Source organism: Cantharellus anzutake, assembly GCF_015039405.1.
Source record: "Cantharellus anzutake strain C23 chromosome Unknown EI90scaffold_118, whole genome shotgun sequence".
Classification (NCBI taxonomy): domain Eukaryota; kingdom Fungi; phylum Basidiomycota; class Agaricomycetes; order Cantharellales; family Hydnaceae; genus Cantharellus; species Cantharellus anzutake.
The window spans coordinates 108276-127554 of record NW_024067068.1 but is presented as its reverse complement, the minus strand read 5'-3'; the positions used below and the strand labels follow the sequence as shown (position 1 = coordinate 127554).

Here is a 19279-nt window from a genome sequence, read left to right as displayed (position 1 = left end):
GCTGGCTTCGGTGTATGGTACGGTGTAGGCAGGATAATCGCCCACACGCAGAGCCGGCTCGGATACCCGCTTCCACCATTCAGAAAACCCCTTCCATTCACACAACAACTCGACACGGATTTGGTATCTAAAAATAGTGCTAATTCGTACGATTCCGACGATATCAAGAACGTCCCAATCGGTGGAGATTTGACGGAGTTCCATGTTGGAGAAGTTAGGTCACGGGTATGTGGGGGCGTGGGAATCTCAGGTGGCAACCCAGAATTCCAGCCTCACTCGTTCCCACGGCGTCTAATAAATTGGTAAAAATGTTTATCGGCTGTGTGAGAGTTATCTCCGGCTACATTTCCAATTTCGGGTCTTAATTCCACAAATCTGTTGAGAAATCGCTTATTTTCTTTTATTTTCATATTTTGCCATCATTTCAGATATTGATTGATATTCTTTTATTGTTACTGTTACCCTTTTTATTATTTCGCCTAATAAGCTATCCAGGTGCCATATGGTACCAATATTTCCCATCTATTCTTTCTAAAAATAATTATTAGATATAATCCTGTACATACCGGATTTTAAAATAAAGTTCTTCCCTCCCCCAAAATTCTCTAGGACGCGCTAGAGTTGGAGTGAGTGTGTGGAATCCAACAGTAGGAATAAGGGCAACTGTCTAGCCCACAATGAGTGGGTAGTAGATTAGTTGAGCCCGGACCTTGCGGAATCCCGGAGAACCCACCACAGAGTTTTAGGATCGAGCATAGCGAAGTCAAGAGAGAAAGTAGAGGTTTTGGAGAGTTTGGCCCCACGTGGAGAGTTCGGCATAGAGAGCCATGAGCCCTCTTTCAACGGCCCAGACAACCCCCGAAACACTAGCAAAAGAGTAAACCCACGCTACCCACAATCCAATAACACAGCTGAAATACTTGCTATACACCATGTTACAGGAATGGGTTCCGGGGAACCCAACCTGAACTGTTCGGCTCACTAATGGAGGTGGCTGTGTAGCCAGAGGAGGGAGAGCGGAATGGGATGAGTATTTGGAAGTACAACCTGCGGGTTGGTGTCAGGGCACACCCGCCTGACCCGGCTCCACCCGCCCCAACCTGACCCGGTACCCTGCTGCCCACCCTTCCTTGCCTCCTCCCCCTTTCCCATCCTCCCCTCCCCACTTCCTCCTTATCCTACTTCTTCTTTACTTCTCTCTTTATTCTACATGGACGACTTTCTTTGTATCAATGTACCATTGACCCATCTGCAGCGCGCCCACCATGCACCCGGACTGGGCACCTTGGGCAACTTCCCGCTGTGCCCAGTACGCGCGCCTGCGCCGGATGCCCTCGGGATCTCCCACAGAGATGCCCGGGTGGTTACAGCTGCGTGCGAGGGTGACGTGGCATCCGTCATGTGATCTAAGCCGCATGTATATAAACAAACCTGAAGTGGGAACCGAAGAAGTAGCCTTCTTCTCAACTTTCCACTTCAGTCTAAGTGGCCAGGGACCACTGTCCCGCATCGGGCCTGTCAGTATGCACGCCCGATCTGCCCCCGCCAGGCTCTCAGCCCCGGACGCTACACCCAGGCCCCTTCGACCCTGGATGAGTCCCTGACAGTTGGCCAACGGTAACTTGGCACTCCTGGGAGTGTACCGGTAGCGAGTATGATGTGGGCTCCTTGAGGGAGCCACCTGGCTGTTTGCTAACGGGGACTTGGCGCTCCTGGGAGCATACCGGTAGTGGGTGTGCTGGGAGTGGTTGGCTAGCGGTGACTATTGGTGACTTGGCGCTCATGGGAGCGTACCGGTAGCGGGAGTTGTTGGGGAAAGCGGGCTGGTGGACCAGTGCACGGTAGTGGGTGACCGTGGGAAGTGGGGCCCGTGGGTGTGTGGCCAGGCATCCTGGAGCTGCCTGGACCATATCCCTCTCCTAAGGAGGTGGGATAGGCTACAGTTCCTGATAGGGAACTTCTGGTTGGAGGGGAGTGACTGCTCAACCACCTGGTGGACTGGTGGGAGCGGGCAGCAGGAGGTTGGGCATGGGAATGCCCTCCTCGTTGTGGTTTTGTCATGGAGAGGATGAATAGGGAGGTGGACATGGTTCTGAGGTTACAGGTTGAGTTTACAGTGGTGGCACAATGGTGAGGATGTTACAATTGTGGTACAAGGTTTGTGGGTTATGTATTCGATAATGAGAAAACATCTCGGCAATTACCATACATGTCATATGACTTGTATCTATCTAATACAAATGTTATAATGGCCAAAGGAAGTCCTTTGGAACTCAACAAATCCCCCAGCCAGCACCAAAACCCAGTGGGAAAGCTTGGCATGGGGTTTGGCAGAGAATGAAGTGAGAAGAAGTAAGAAATATCTTACTTGTGTGCCTGGTCTATAGGAGTCTAGGCCCATTTCCATAGCAAAGGGCCTCAAGGTCTGGTTGCTTGTCACGGACCATAAGATTCTCCATTTCCATAACACACCATGCCGCCACCTCCATGCCCCTATCATCAAACCTCCACATCAAATCCGACTCGAAGTGGTGTATCAACACCCTCTGCAACAACCTTGAATCCCACGAAGACTCGGACTATGCCTACATAAAAAACCAGTACATCATCAAACTGGCCGTAAGCACCCTAAGATCCAGACTCACCCCAATCTCATTTGAATGGCTAAAGGGCCATGCAGGGATCCACGGAAACGAAGAAGTGGACAACCTGGCCGCAACAGGTGTCCTCCTAGACCCGGATCCTTGTCAGGGGACGGACCCCGGGTCCCCATGACCCCTCTCTATGGCCCACAGGCTAACCTGTAACAGCAGCCCATCTCAGGGCATAACACTACTGTGGGTAAGAAAGTGTATAAGATAAAGAGCAAGTAAGATACACTTGCCTACTGTGGGTAAGAAAGTGAGAAGAAGGTTAACTTCTCACTTTCCCACAGTGGGCCAATATGAAGTGTGCAGGAAGTGGAGCGGGTCCGGATGCGGGTCCGGGTCCGGGCTAAGTCAGGGTATGTGCCCTGACAATCCTCTCCCACCCGTTATGCCCCCCCTCCCCCACATACCAAGCGGAGCCTGCCTATATGCCCTGAACCAAGCTACAGTGACGAGACTAATCCACAGGACCAACAATATCGCTAAGATCCAGTCAACCCTGGAGAACCTGGGCAATGCCTCCCCCTCACAAGAGAAAATTTGGGATTGCCTGGGGAAAACCCGCAGAGAAATCTCCCCTGAGATCCGAAACTTCCTTTGGAAGCTAACCCATGGCTGCCTCAAGATTGGCGAGTACTGGAAGAAAATCCCAGGCTTCGAACACCGGGGAGAGTGCAACCAATGCCAACAAACTGAAACAATGACTCACATTCTATTTGAGTGCCCCCTCAACCATAGCGAATGGGTGTGGTCGATTGCCAAGAAAATGTGTCACCGAAGGAAATTGCATGGCCCCCAACGTTAGACACTTCACACATGATGGCTGCCCCGATCACTAAGATAATGAACAGTAAAAGTAACCTAAGTAAAGGAGAAACCAGACTGTACCAAATAGTAATCCCTGAGTGTGCGTGGCAAATCTGGAAGGCCAGATGCCGGAGAGTCATTGACCCCAACCACCCGCAAACCACTCTGAGCGAAATCAGAAATGCCCTCCGAGCTGGCCTCAACGACAAACTCCAACAAGATATCGCCCTGACAAATCGTAAGAAATACAGCCGAAAGGCCCTGCCAGCCAAGCTAGTCCTGCTCACCTGGAGTGGGAACCTCCACGATGAAGGGAAACTGCCGGACAACTGGCTTAACAGCCCCAGGGTTTTAGTGGGTATACCGGACCCCCCATGACTGGGGCCGGGAGTCCCACACCGCACCAATAACCGGCCAGTGTGCAATGCATTTCCCCGCAGTGGCAGACTGGCAGACCACTCTATGGGATTTTATCTCCCTACACAAACCCCAAATACACGACCATGTATTGCGAAAGCTACTGGGGTTCCACCAAAAAAAAAAAAAATGTAGGTGGCGATGCATCGGAAACACCTGACTCTCATGCTAAGCCTGAATGTACACTGTGTTTTGAGGTAAAATATCCAAGCTCAGATATTACCAGAATCCCCACAGAATCCTGGAAGTATCTGACACTGGATATTGAAGTATTCCATATCGAATATAACCAGTTACCCCCCATCATATTTCTTGGATACCACATGGATACGAGACAGCCCAAGAAGGGTCATGGGGATATATTGCTCATAAACACTCTTGGATAAACCCAGGATATCGCTGACATTATGAATTGCAAATATATTGATATATTGGTCAAAAGTTTTCACAGTAAATACATCCAAATACAACGTCCTGAGCTTTGGAAAAGCTCAGGATCAGCTAGCGAGTTTGTACACAGTACTAGTGCACTCATTGAACAGAGCCCTGAGGTAACGCATGAATTTAAGGTCAAGTCTCAAAATGGCCACATCCATACCTTCTGGCCCTGGGTTGGCAGACAATCACCCTGATGCAACCCTCTCCAATGTCCTAGAACCCCAAATACCAGCCAAATGGCAGGTGCCTATATGGCTGAACAAGGTCACTTTGGAGCCCCACCTTGGGCAAGTGCACACTTCAATGGATACTGGGCTGGTGTCATATCCATACAATCCCGACCTCTGCTCCGGGCTCCCGGAACTCCGAACTGGACTTCCGGAGTCCTACTTCCCTTCCGTCACCTCCTCCTTGCCGACTCCCAAGAGGTTATCCCACCTCCAGCTCTGACACCACCTTCGGTCCGACTCCAGAACATTCCGGGTCCGACCTCATCCTTGACACCTTCCAGACAAGCACGCAACACCTATGCTCCCGACTCCGGACCTCCACTCCGGAATCCCATTCGTGTCTCTGTCTCCGGAACCTCCGGTCTTAGCTCCGACCTCGGACTTTGACCCCACCTCCGCTTATACCCATTGTATTGGTTAGCTCATTCCATTTAATTATGTTTGCCAATATTCTGGAGTTTAACTTCCAAGTTCGGACTTTCCGGACTTATGTCGGACCTTGCAACTATTGCATTGCTCCATTCAATTCCACTATACTCCCTCATTCCTATTTGGGCTGCTGCTTCCTTTCTATTCAGTCAGCTGGCCATTCCCCACTCCCATCCTCCTTCCTTCCTCCTTGGGCCTTGTCCCTTCATTCCTCCTTTGAGAAACACCATTGAGTCAAACCCTTGACCCTCGGTGTTGTTCCTCTTTCCATCTCCCTTTGTCTCCTTTCGTCCCACCCTTGTTCCTTTTGATTCTGGACCCCTCCTTATATACAATGTACCTAGTAACTTGTAACCTCAGTCTGAAATTGACCTGAAATGCCCCCAAGAGACTTCCCCTCTGCTAGATCCGAAATTAGGGCCCCCAGGACAACCAGCAATGGCACAGCGCTCCACCTGAGTCGCTGAGGCTGAGGTCCTTCCATGCTAAGTCTCCGATTCCACTCCGGAGTTGTCCGAATCCGCCCGTTCTAACAGAGAGTGGGAAAACCTTTGCAGGGGTGGCAGAGGTCCTAGGAGGTCCATAGTAATATTTGGTAGGTAGAAATATTAATAAACGTTTAAGGTGAGGATAAGAGGTACTGGAGAAGGTACCAGAGATCGGAGGCAGAGGTGCGGGGGGAGGATGGACCAGAGGTGGACTGGAGCTGTGGCAGAGTGGAGTGGGGGTGAGGTGGAGTTGGTATGAATATGACATTCTCCAGCCAGATTTTGATGCTGGTTTAACCAATACAGCCAACAAAGTGGCGATTAACAAGGTAGTTCGAGTCTGCTCTAACAAGAAGTTGAGATTGGTATGCTGTAATCCCAACACCTGAGCAACCCTCTAGGAGTTCAAAAAGAAGCTTGACAATGGCAGTTTAACCCAAGGGATGCTTGACACCAGCATCAAGGGTTACTTCCATCACTTATGGAAGCAGTGGAGTTTGACCAGATCAACAGAGGGAGAGACCAAGTTGAGCTGTGATCATGAATGGAATGCACAGCACAATAGGGACACTGCGGTATGAAGTTCCCTTACACTGCATCTCAGAAGCTGAGGGCCGGTCCACACAGAAAGCACTACAGCGACGTGAAATGATTGTGGGGGTGGCAGAGAAGCTAAGGATTGAGCCTGATCAACTAGGCTCTCTGGTTCTGTCAGATTATATGTCAACCGATGAGCCAACAGGAACACCCTGGGTATTCAAATGCAAGCAGCTTGCATGGAGAGCATCAAAGGTATTACTCAAAGGTATTACTGAGAGTCTACTCATTTGAAGTACAGATGCTAAGTGTCAGGGCACGCTGCCACCACCACCGCCTCCTTTTCCTTTTGTCTCATCCTCTCATTCTCTCTTCTTTCCTTCTTCTCTTTTTCTATCTTTATACAGACGACCTCTCTTTCTTTCCTACCCTTGTAGCATGGATGTGTCCGATGCTGAGCACCCCGTAGGGGCACCACAACGCTGGACACGCCACGCACTTCTACTTGTACTTCCCCTCCAACACTTGGGATCGACTGTGGAACCACCCGTGGTAACCCGGCTTCGTCCGAGGGTGACGTGGCACCTCCACGTGACCCATTCACACATGTATATAAACTAAGCCGAAGCAGGACCGAAGAAGTAACCCTCTTCTCATTTCCCGCTTCAGGCAAGTACCCTAGTTTAGTCTGGCTTCCCACCCTAATAACAATACATTTCCCGCTTCAGCCTAAGAAGCCATACAGGGATGTAAGCCCAAGTAAGGGCTGCCCACTATACGGTCTCACTGCCCCGCTGCCATCCGGGCCGCTAGCGCCGAGCGCTACGCTGCTACCTCTGCCTTCCTCGAGCCGTCCCTGACACTAAGCAGTAACATTCGGTGCAGTGTGTCCGGATGATGTATGCTCTGGACAATGTGTCAGGGGATGACTCCCGGGTCCCCATGACCCTCCCCTATGGTCCACAGCCTGACCTATGAACAGCCCTATCCAGGGCAACAACTCTACTGTGGGTAAGGAGATGAGAAGGAAGCTAACTTCTCATCTTCCCACAGTGGCCACCATATCAGGAAAACTTCCGGGGATACCCGGAAGTCACATGAAGGCAGGGTCCGGGTCTGGGCTAGTCAGGGTGTGTGCCCTGACACAATGCTCACATCGCAAAGTATGCAGTAGATGCATCAGGGAAAAGGAGTATCCCTCAAAATACACATCAACCTGCAGTGCATGCAGAGGGCATTTCATATTCTATTCCTGCAACAAATCCCACTTGGTCTCATTGCAAGGGACTTCAATGTTTCAGAGCTGGCCACATCTCCGACTCTGAACTGGTGGGAGCAGCTGGTAATCCCCACTGATATGATCCATCCAGAGGATCTTGAAGTGATCAGGGAGCTAGAGGAGAGAGAGGCAGCCTACAATGCCGACATCGAAGACCACTAGTACTTTGAACTCAGCCAAGAATATTGCTAGTAGTAGCTGGAAACAAGAGCAAGCACTTAGTACTTGAACAAGTTCATTGTGTGACAGTAAACAAATATGAGTAAACAAATAAAAACATCTCAATGCTACATAATATTTTAACGCTCCCATAGACTTCTGTCCCTGAGGATCATAAACCCCAACAACATACACCTGTATACTCTCCCTTTTGTAATGATGATCCCCTCATGTACCCACTAAGTACTGGATGGGATAGCCACACTGCCATGTGATAACAAGGCCATGGGGTAATAAACCAGATTCTCCTCCTCCTCCCATAGACTTCTGTAGCCAATCTAGATACCATTGCCATCCTAGTGGAAGTTCTTAGATCATTAAAGATGGGTTTCGACCAATCACTTGGATAGGAGCCATACCGGATTTAATGTGATAGTAACCCATTGTTTTCCTCCCTTGATCTCAAGTTCCAAACAGGCCAGGTGGCTTTTGATGCTATCAAGTGGGATCCAGGTCAATCCATCATTAGCCCACCACTTATCTGCATGCCAAAGTTTTATATGAGCATGTTGCATGCTGTTAGGGTCAGAACATGAGATTCAATTCGCTGGATTAATGTTGACTGTGCTCACAACAGAGTCCAGACAGTGTTATGCCTTGGTTCCCACGGCACAAACCAGCATACCATGCCAACAGCTATTCAGCACTCACCCAGATGTGGATCAGAATCCAATGACAGGATGTGCACCAACTCCCCACAGTAACACTCACCAATGTATTCGATTTCAACCAGTGAACTTCGTGGGGATTTGGCACTGACAGAAGCCAGGTAGTGTTTGGAGTTCACCACAACATAGTGATGATCCCAGCACTGTGCAGGGAGCAGTACACTATCTGGATCGGGAGAATCAGTGGCCCAATGATGGAACTTGAGGTGGGGATGGCACTGTTTGAGGTGGGCGATCAAGGAGATGGTGTTGTCCAAATTCAGTGTAAATTTCGTTAACAGAGAGGGTCCTAACTCCAATAAAATATCCTCTGGAGATCGATGATGATTCTGTTCATCTTGGTACAATAATGAACACCAACTTACCATCATCCAGCAAGCTGTTCACCTCATGTGCAAGCACCTGCACTGTGCCACGTTCGTCCATACTTGCAAGTACTAGAGTGTCAGCTGCGAGCCTTTCAATGGGAATTGGAGACCAGGCTGCTTCGCTGATCTGGGGAAGTCTGGTGTTTATTTGTAATTCAGGACACCACACAGAAGATCCTCACCATCTTGGAAACACGTGTGGTGCGATGGAACTCTTGTAAGAATGAGGCCTCAATATGTCCTGAAGCATGGTTATTAGACTTGTGGCTCTTCAGGACCTTGTTGAGTCGCTTGAACAGGAATGTCCAAAATCCATACACAGGACCGAAGTTCCTGATGAACTCTCCAACATGAACAGCATAGTGATGATTGGGCTTGAGCATGTCTGCACCAAAAATCTGGTGGTGGGTCAGATGTGATGCAACATTTTATCATTAGCAGTCTGTCATACCTCATGGATCCCTTCCAAATATTTGAGTATATACTGCTTGCCTTCATGGATTTGAGCCTACATCACCATGTGACACAACCAGCACCACAATGCCATTGAAAGATTCATGAAATTCATTGGTTTGTCAGGATGGAGGCTTGAGGGGAGTTCCTCATCAGCACTGGTAGGTGCTGCCATGGCCTTCTTACGGGAGCATCGCTGCTTTTTAGTTGGGGCATTGTCTGCTTGCAGATGTGGGGTGGCTGAGGCAGCATTGATGCCAGAGTCCTATCAGAATGCAGGATGAGATCAGTAACACAGATTGTATAGCCATCGAGGCAAAATGTGCTGAACTCAAGGCTTACCTGTGCCACCTCTTTCGATGCTCATGCCTGTGCACGTTGTACCTTGGCCTCCGTTTTTTCCTGTACCTTTCAATCAGTGTGCTGCTGATTCATAAGTTGTCACTCAATGCATGCTCACTCTGCATTGGCCGGATGTAGGTGTCACGACCTGGAAATTCCCACGGTCAGGTGATCACTCCCCACACATTCTCCCTCCCCCACTTCGACCCCATCAACCCCGCTGCCCGCCCGATGCCGCCTGAACAAGCCCGTCACCTTTCCCTGTCACCACTACCTGTTTCCACAGCCCGTCACGGGCCTACAAGTCTTTCTTTATCATGCTTGTTTTTCTTGACGGCCATACATGGCTGTCCTTCTCCCACACTCTTTGTTTGTTTTCGTTTCTTCTTAACCCCGCCTGCAATCTCCGTGAGATCTGGCGACTTAATTCCATTCATTCCGTTATACTTAAATACCAGTTGTACACTACCTCGTACTGCAGTTCGAAAATCAACTAGGGTTACCCCCTGCACTCTCTGTCTGACCCAGTCACACCTCCTGCCTCCTGAAATATCGGGGCCGCGTCAAGTACGAGGCACAACGCTCACGAACGAGTCGTTGAAGCCGAAACCCCTTTCCGCTGCGATTGTCATCCCCGCCCTTGACGGGCTGTTACGCTGAAGCAGCGGACCTTAACGGTCGCCGATGGCGAGTCACGGTAACGTTTTCCCACACCCTGACAGTAGGAAAGCACCCCAAATAAGGGGGATCTGATGGATGGAATCTAGCATTATGTCACGGCTGTGCATTCCGGCCTGTTAGCTGCCTATCCTGATGCTGCCCAAGCCCGTCCCACTGTGCAAGTGTGAGCACAAGCCCCGACCCTCATCCCTATCCTCCTTGAGGACTCCCTGCTCGCCCCCCTTGCCCCTAGGCTCCCCTGCACTTGGCCAACTCCCCCACAGCCACACCGACCTCCCTGCCCTGAGTCTGCCTCTGGCAGTAACTTGCAAAAAGTGTAATGGCAGTTCATGAACTGTCATGGAAGTCATGACATTTCATGAATGGTCACCAAACTTCATGAAGCAGCATGAAGTGTCATACACAGTCATGCCAGTTCATGAAAAACCATCATGGAATTTCATGAGATGTCATGAACCTGCATGGGGGGTCATGATTGCTCATGACTTAAGTGGTTCCAGGCAGGTTTTGAGTGGTTACATGCCTGTCTATGAAGTGTCATGAAGTGTCATGAGCCTTCATAAAGGATCATGGACCCTCATGGACCTTCATGAATCACTATGAGTCTTCCCAAGAATCATTGTGATTGATCATAAATTAGGATTGTTGGTACAACAATGACAGTTGGGGGCATAATGGTTAATTACATGTTACCCTTAAGTTGAAAGTGATATGAAAGCATCACACAAGAGGGGGTTGCTCTAGTTGATTTCAGACTAAGGTCCCTGAAAGTATTTACAAGGTATAAATAAGGGAGAGAAATCATGGGAAGGGCCAGTCAGTCCAGTGCAGAAATGAGTGGGGATTATCAAAGACAAGAACCCAGGTGAAGAATGAATAAGTAAAACATTGACACTTGATCTGCTACTATATTGGCACCCAGGTTGTCAGTTGCCTCCCTACTTTGCCTCTTTGTTTAATTGTTCATTCCACTCTCATTCATTCTCTCACTCTCTGTCTCCCTGGTTCTCGTCCCTCATTTAGTTTGTCATGTTCACCACTCTGCCTCCCATTCAGGTGCCAGACTGACCAGCCCCTCTTCTGTTCTCCCTTTCGTATTTATGCATTGTAGATAGTATACTACCTATGTACCCCCATTTGAATGTCAACTAGAATACCCCCCAAGTCCTCTTGTCCATAGTTGTCAGGGACAGCTGCAAAAGTGGCAAAGTCCCAGCATGGGGGACTTGATGGGACAAGTAGCGGCTATGCATAGCAGTGGTCCTGTCATGGGGTGAGCATCCCTGACCACTTAGTCTGAAGTGGGAAAGTGAGAAGAAGGCTGCTTCTTCTGTTCCCACCCCAGGTGCTGTTATATACATGTGGCTGAGGTCACATGGAAGGAGCCATGCCATCTCTGCACACAGCTGCACCCCTCTGGGTGTCTCTGCAGGAGATCCTGGGGGTGGCCACTGTGTGGGTGGGAATGTGTGCAGTGGGTGCAGCAATAGGGGCAGTGGCATTAGGGTGCAGTGGTACAGTGTCAGGGCACACCCGCCTGACCCAGGTCCACCCAGACCCACCTGGCCACACCACACCCGCTCCCCGCTGTCCAACCCTCTCCCTCCTCCTTCCTCCCTCTCTCCCCCTTTCTACATGGACCACCTTCCTTTGTATCAATGTACTATTGACCCGTCCGGCCCACACACCCTGGACGGCTTCCCGCTGTGCCCAGCATGGGCGCATGCAGCGGACACTCTCGGGATCCCCCACAGGGACACCCGGATGCCTGCGGCTGTCTCCGAGGATGATGTGGCACTCATCATGTGACTCAAGCCACATGTACATAAATGTACCTGAAGTGGGAACCGAAGAAGTAACCTTCTTCTCACATTCTCCACTTCAGGTAAGTAGTATAGTTTTCCCTTTTAATAATAATAACACATTCTCCACTTCAGTCTAAGTGGCCAGGGACTGCTGTCCCTTCCCAGACCTGCCAGCATGCATGCCCGGTTCGCACCCCACAAGGGCCCTTCTGCCAGGCGATACATCTGGACCCCCTCTACCCCGGACGCGTCCCTGACATACAGGAGGGGTGTGCAGCGTTCCCAGGTATGTGGGCACACGCTGGTGGTACATAGAGAAAGAGGAAGTCGACCATAGAACTGTCAGGGCACACACCCTGACTAGCCCGGACCCGGACCTGCATCTGGACCCGCTTCCATCTGCTGCGCTTCCTGCACGCTCCGCACGCTGCATGCTCCGGGCCCAGTTCCTACCCCTTCATGTGACTTCCAGGTATCCCCGGAAGTTTTGCTGATATTGTGGCTACTGTGGGAAGATGAGAAGTTAGCTTCCTTCTCATCTTCTTACCCACAGTAGAGTTGTGCCCTGGACAGGGCTGATTACACCACAGGCTGTGGACCATAGGGGAGGGTCATGGAGACCCAGGAGTCGTCCCCTGACAAGAACAGAAATAGAGAGAAAGAGGAAAAAGGAAAGGTGAGGGGGAAGGTGAGATAGGAGGAGCAAGAAGCAAGGGCAGGGGAAGTGGAGTAGGGCAGCATGGTGCAGCGTGGGGTCAGGCAGGGTATGCCCTGACAATAGTTCACCTCTGACTTTGTCTTCACTTGAGCCTACATCGCCACCAGGTTCCCTCCACTACACCTGAATACAGGATAGCCTAGAGCATGTGGCACAACACTCCCACTGAGTTGTTGAAACCAACATCCCAACCCCCTGACACCTTGCAATGGAGTAACCTATCAGCTAAGTGATCACTCACATCGCCATACTCTGCTCCACTTCCCACAAATACCTTCAAGCACTGTTTCTGACACCAAGCAGCAAAGGTGGCTGGAGGAAAAGTGGAGTTCAGTGCAGTGCTGACACAAGTCCATGAGTTGGAGGTTGATCAGTCAGTGCTGTCACAAATAAGGTCTGTCACATGACAGTTCATAAGTGCTTGTGACATCTCATGCATTGACTCATCATACATGTTCATGGAGCATTGTGAATGTCCATGATGCATCATGGGACATTATAGCATTTTACATGATGGGGAAAGGTCAAAATAAACATATGACACTGCATGACACTGCATGAACCTTCATGACAAGTCATGAAAGGTCATGAACATCATGACCACTCATGAACCTCCATGAGGCATCATGTCATATTGTGTCACCAGCAGTCATGAACCTTGTCAGCACATGATAGTTCATGACAGTTCATGACAATTTGTCATGAACTGTCATGAAATCCAAAATTTTCAATGTAAAAAATGCCTGATTCAATTCAATTGTTATGACATGTCATGAGGGGTCATGAAATTTCATGACATGTCATGACTCCTCATGATTTCATGACACAGGATTACACTTTTGGAGAGTACCTCGCCTCTGGCACCACACCTAGCATGACTCTGCGACATTGCCTACTCCGCCCACTTGGCCCTCACTGGGCTGCTACCATTCCCGTGCCCGACTCCAGCCCAACTCCGAGTCCAGCGCTGATACCATTGCCATTGCCGCTATCGCAGCCCTACACCCCTTTGTTTATTTATCTGTTATTGTTTGTTTTGACCCTCAGTCATTGCTGGCCGCTGTGTGGCCAACCCCACTCCTTGTTCCCTTTTGCTTCTGGACCCTTCAGCCTTTGGCCCAGGTCCGCTTCCATTCATTCTTTCCTCCTATATATATCCCGTATGATACATTATAGTACTTTAGCTCTAATATCGATTTGACCATGACCTCCTAAGTCCTGACCCCAAGCAAGGCAACCCCAGTGAGTCTGAAATGAGGGCCAAGAGACAGCTAGGGGGCACAGCACTCCTTTAGAGTTGCTGAGGCCAAATGCCCTACCCTCGGGCCTTGTTCACAGCATCATGGCCATTATAGCCTATAGTGGCCCGCAATGGTGACCTTCGGTGCCGACCCGGACCCATGTCTAGCACATTAGGATACATGCACTGTCAGAACTCACAGTGACTGGGCCAAAAACAGTCGCCATCAACATCCACTGATCTGCAGTCGGTGAACCACCAGCAGGTTCCCTGACAGCAGTTGGTAGAGTGGCAGTATGTCCAGGAACCATGAACTACAGAGTGATAGTGTCACGACCAACAAATCCCAGGGCTCCATCAGTGGCGAACCAATGCTGATAGGCGAATCTGCCGACCTGAAACCCATCCTAACCAGCCCCCAACCCGATGTCTGGCCCCCTGCCTTATTGCATGAGACTTGGCCAATAATCAGAACCTAGGCACTCCCAGCATTCAGTCCCTCCAGTCCCTACGCCTGCCTTGTCTCCATCTGAACCACACTCATTGCTTCCTGCTATGTGGTCACAGCCATGCTCCGCTTCCATGCATTCCACACCCTCTGCCCACTTCCATGCCCTCTGCCACTCCTGGTTGACCTCCACACCCTGTAGTCAGGTCAACACTCCCCTCCGTACCTTTGCTGGCCATCACACTGTCCTCATTTGTGACAGCACTGACGGACCACCCTCTGTTGTGGACTTATCAGCTCCGTGCTGATTCCTGCATCCCATTTCGTGGACTTGTGTCGGTGCTGTGTGCCGACCCTGCATTTCCTTTGGCCTTTTGCCACTCAGCAGCTTATCATTCATTCCTTGCTGAGTGCCAATTATGTTCACCCATTTCATTCACTCAACTTGCCAATATTGGCATCTGATCCATGTGCTATTGCACTTTCCTATTCATTCATCTCCTCTGTCAATATTGGTACTTGATCTGCTTTGACTTTATTCATTCCTTGCCTCCCATTTCCCGGGTTCTCATCCTTGGTTTAGTTTGACAAGTCCCCGCTCATTTCCGCTTATTTCCACACCGGACTGACCAGTCCCTCTTTTGATTTCTCTTACCTACTTATACCTTGTAAATACTTTCAGGGACCTCACTCTGAAATCAACTAGAGTACCCCCCCTGTTCTGGTCTGAGTCCCTCCTTCTGCAAAGGGGGCTTCCCCCCCTCTGAGTCCGTGCTCATGGAGTCTGCGCTCCTCCTACAGGTCCACTCTGCCTGCAAGTCTTGTTTAAAGTCCACTATAAGTGTCAGTCTGTAAATACGGGATCTCCCCCAAATGTCAAGCTCAGGGCACAGCGCTCCACCTGAGTCACTGAGGCTGTGATCCCACTCTGCTGTCAGGGGATGCCCAGTTATCTGGCCCCCCTTTACTCTAAGCGATATCAATGATGTAATCGTTAGCCGAGATTGCGTGAGATAATTACGTAGTTAGAATGCAGATATAACTCATTGCGCTATATTCGCTATCACATCACCCCTTACCCAATACTCCCTCATTTCCTGCATCTTCTATCTTCCTATTTGATGTCATGCTTCTATCGGTTACCATCTTCCCAATGTAACTGCGCTCTCGTGAGTTAGCAGAACTCATGTACATAAGGCTACTATGCCAGCTGGGCTAGCCCCCCAGCTTTGATATCGACTAGTTTCCTGGGGATACTCTTACACTGTGAATAGACGTGCGGACTCTGACATCTGCTAACCTTGAACAGCACTTCCGGACGTGCTGCATATTTCTGCCCACACATCTGTGCGTGTGCGCTCCAACAGACCTCTGCATCACCTCCGACCCCAACTCAGACAGAAACCAATCCATCTTCCATCCATCTTCTGACAGTGTTCCGACTCTGACAATATTCCTGACTCTGACAGATAGGAAAGTGAGCAAAGTGAGTGAACACCCATGTCATCGCATGGTGAGCACACATTTGAGAGCAAGGAGTGGAGATATTCGAGCTCATGGTTTGGACGCAAGATATTGTGTGTGATCCAATTATGATAGAAATGATTCTTGCTTAGTCCTCTGGAACATGAAGAATAAGTTTCGAGGACGGATATGCAAGGTTAAGTTAACAGACTGAGGAGAAGATTGTGCATCGGGTCAATGACAATCATATGGCAGAGGTCGAAATAAGGGAGTCTGGCAAGCTCGGACCAGTGATTAGAGTAAAGTTTTTCATGATCATCCCTGAGTTTCTTGTTTTGAAGTGAATGATAAACATCTCCCATGCAACGATGCTCAATGTTTGTTCTGAGTGGGAAAGCTGAATGCAAGGCAACATTAAAAGCAATTGCCAATGATCTAGATTTCCTTACCATCTTTTACAAGTGCTGACATTGTTTGCTTGTCATCCAGCTTCACAAAACATTGTGTGCAGAAGTATGTATGGCTGTGGGATCCAAAACCTCCTAGCTTATGTGCAGCAGGCGCATCACAGACCACACAAACAAGGACCACTCTGATTCACCTTCCCTTGGGATGCAGCGGCGTTTTCACCAGGATGCCAACCTCCCAAAGCTTTAACAGGTCGTTCACAATCAGTTGCATGTAACGCTGCAGTTGATCCGGATTGGGTTCCTTGGGCCCTGGGATGATGCCAGTGAGGAGCAGATTGGAAGTCTTATACCTGTTGGGGAGGATGGATTGAGTGGATCTCTGCATAGATAAGGACCTACTTAAATTTGGGCAGGAGATTTGCAATGCAAAATGAGATCAGGCCAGACAAATGTGAGGCCGATTGCATTGAATGTCGGTATGAGAACCTGGCATGCCAGGGGCTCTTGGATTATGCATAGACAGCAGCATCCTGGTGACTCACCACTCCACCATCATGAGTCCAATGTGCAGTTCATGGTTAGGGCCTGTCTCGTTGCCCAAACCGTTCCGGAAAAAGGGCTGCCCATCTGGATCTAAAATGGACCTTGGTACAGCACTGTCAAAAATGTCCTGGTAGAGGCCAGCTTCCGGACGTCGCCCAGGTAGTCTCCTCCACTTATCCAAGAGTGACTCCATCCCTGGTCGAGACAGAAGGTCATGGAGCTGCTCACTAAGTGATTTGAAGGCAAATCGCAACCTGGGCTGATGTGCCTTGCCTGTGGTCTTGCCAGAGCTCTCACTGAAGAGCAGAACTGTTTTATTGTTCTCTTGGCATTTTTGACACAGTTCAGGCACTGAGGAGAGTGCAGGGTAGACTTTGTGGCAGTCCAGGCAGACCAGGAGGATTTGAAAAGCTGGCTCAAGGGACATGTGGGAGTGGACAGTGCTCAGGGTCATAGCATGGATAAAGCTGTCATCCAGAGCGAATTGTGCAGCCAGCAGAATGAGATGGACGATGGAAAGAACAGCTCCGATGACTCGAAAAGAAACATGGTGATAGGAGTGGAGCCAGGCAGCCATGAGATATAAAATCCAAACAGCCACATGGGAGTGGCTAGCTGAATATGAGCACAGTGAAGCAGCATCATTCACCATCGGTGTGAATGGGTCCGGGATATTCTCCTCTATGTAGCCAGGATATTGTGCAGGGTAGATGAGGGGAATGTTGAGTGGTGTAGTCATGTCTGATAGTGCCACATTAGTAGGGCCATCATTAGCAGGGTACAGCGGTGATGGATGGGACAAGGACTCATCGCTGGAATGCCATTCTTCATCATTACTACTGTGTCTGCTAACTTCGTCATCACTCAAATCACCAGAATGTTGGCTGTTCCTGATGACATTGAACTGTGCAGCATTACCAGCCGTTGACTCTAATTCCTCCACTTTGTATCGCACAGGCTGCAGACATGCGACGATGTGTCAGGGCACAGCCCCTGACCCCACACACCCTCAGGTACCCTTCCCCCATTTTCTCCTATTTTTCCCTTCACTGTTCCACAATCCCGCATGCATGCAGACCCGTGGGAACGTTCTGGCCCAGAAACCATCACAGCCATGACCATGGGAACTTTCTGGGCGAGCAGCTCGCCCAGAATCTTCCCACGGGGGGGTGCCAATTATGGAAAGTCAGCAAAGAGCTGAAAACTGTATAGTTCCTGACTCCCATTTGTAGCGGCTTCACAGGAGGTTGAGAAGGTTACCCTTCTTCTCAACTCATTTCCTGTGAAGGCTGGGGCTAGCCCCCTCAGTGAGTTTGAGGATCTCGGACTGGGACTGGACACCCCAGCAACTAGGAGGATCTCCCTGGCCCTGTCACGGAACGAGGGCTGGACCCTGACACGATGGGTGGGTCAGGGATATTCGGAATCCCCACATCTTTATCGTTAAATGCATCATCGCAATCTGCTGGTGCCAGTGGAATGCTGCCAGCTTGAGATTCCATTGGAAGTGATTCTTGTGACATCCCAAGAACTTCTCTGTTGTATCCCTTGTAGCTCTGACGCCTCATTTCATGCCCTTGATGCCTGTGCCAGGTTTTAAGTGGCAAATTCTCTCCCACTGGTCCACATTCAAGACAGTAGCACACCTGGCAGTGGCAATTAGTTCACTTGTATTAACCAGAGGACATCTTACCTTCATGGAACTCATGAGGCCCAGCCAATGACTTTTGTATTGCTTGGACGAGATAGACACACTGTCAGGGACGGTGCAGGAGAGGTGGGGGTAGTGGCCTGGGCGGCAGCGGAGTGATGGGAATGTATGGTGAGAGGCCCTCACTCAGGCTCGCGTCCCTGTCTGGCTTCTTAGGCTGAAGCAGTAATGATTGTTATTAGGATGGAAGGCTAAACTAAACTAAGCTAGAGTAAGGTACTTGCCTGAAGCAGTAATGAGAAGAAGGCTACTTCTTCAGTTCTGCTTCGGCTTGGTTTATATACAGGTGGGAACGGGTCACGTGGGGGGTGCCACGTCAGCCTGGGTGGAGCTGGGCTATTGCAGATGGCTCTGCAGGCGATCCCGAGTGTCAGAGGAGAGAAGTACAAGTGAGGATGCGTGGCGTATCCGGCGGCGCAGTACCCACATGGAGTACTCGGTGTTGGATGCGTCCATGCTACATGGGTAAGAGGGGAGGTCATCTGTATAAAGAAAGAAAGGAAGGAAGAAAGGGAAAGAGGAAAGACAAAGGAGAAAGGGAAAGAGGGGCAATGGGAGGGTGCAGCGCAGAGTGGAGCAGCATGCCCTGACATCACTCCCTCCTTAAGCCACTTCGCCTCGAAGTGGCTAGGGGGTTTTCTCGCTCTCTGCCTGGGGCGTCTGGGTGTGCTCTGTGGAACTCTTCGATCCGGTCATGTGCGTTGGCCAGGTTGTCGCAAGGGAGCTACTCATTTTCAGAGTTTGGCCAGCCCATGAACTTCACCAGATACCAGAGCTTCCTGCAGCACCAGCGGGAGTTGAGGACCTTCTCGACTTTGTACTCTTCTCCTCCATCTACGATTTCAGGGCCTGGGCAGGGGTTGGCAGGTCATTCAGTGATCCCATCTGGGCGGTAGGGCCAGACATTCATTACCGATACCACTGGGTGGACTCCCC

The 19279-nt window shown here is 50.1% G+C and overlaps 1 protein-coding gene across 1 annotated transcript; it reads right to left on the bottom strand.

Annotated features, from left to right (window-relative positions):
* Window positions 1–16627: 16627 nt before the first annotated feature.
* On the bottom strand, window positions 16628–17754 carry EI90DRAFT_3021564 (uncharacterized protein; the record flags this gene model as incomplete). Its single annotated transcript, XM_039057674.1, has 2 exons — window positions 16628–17574; window positions 17640–17754. 2 exons carry the CDS (start codon window positions 17752–17754, stop codon window positions 16628–16630), a joined length of 1062 nt encoding a protein of 353 aa, XP_038909152.1.
* Window positions 17755–19279: the final 1525 nt, after the last annotated feature.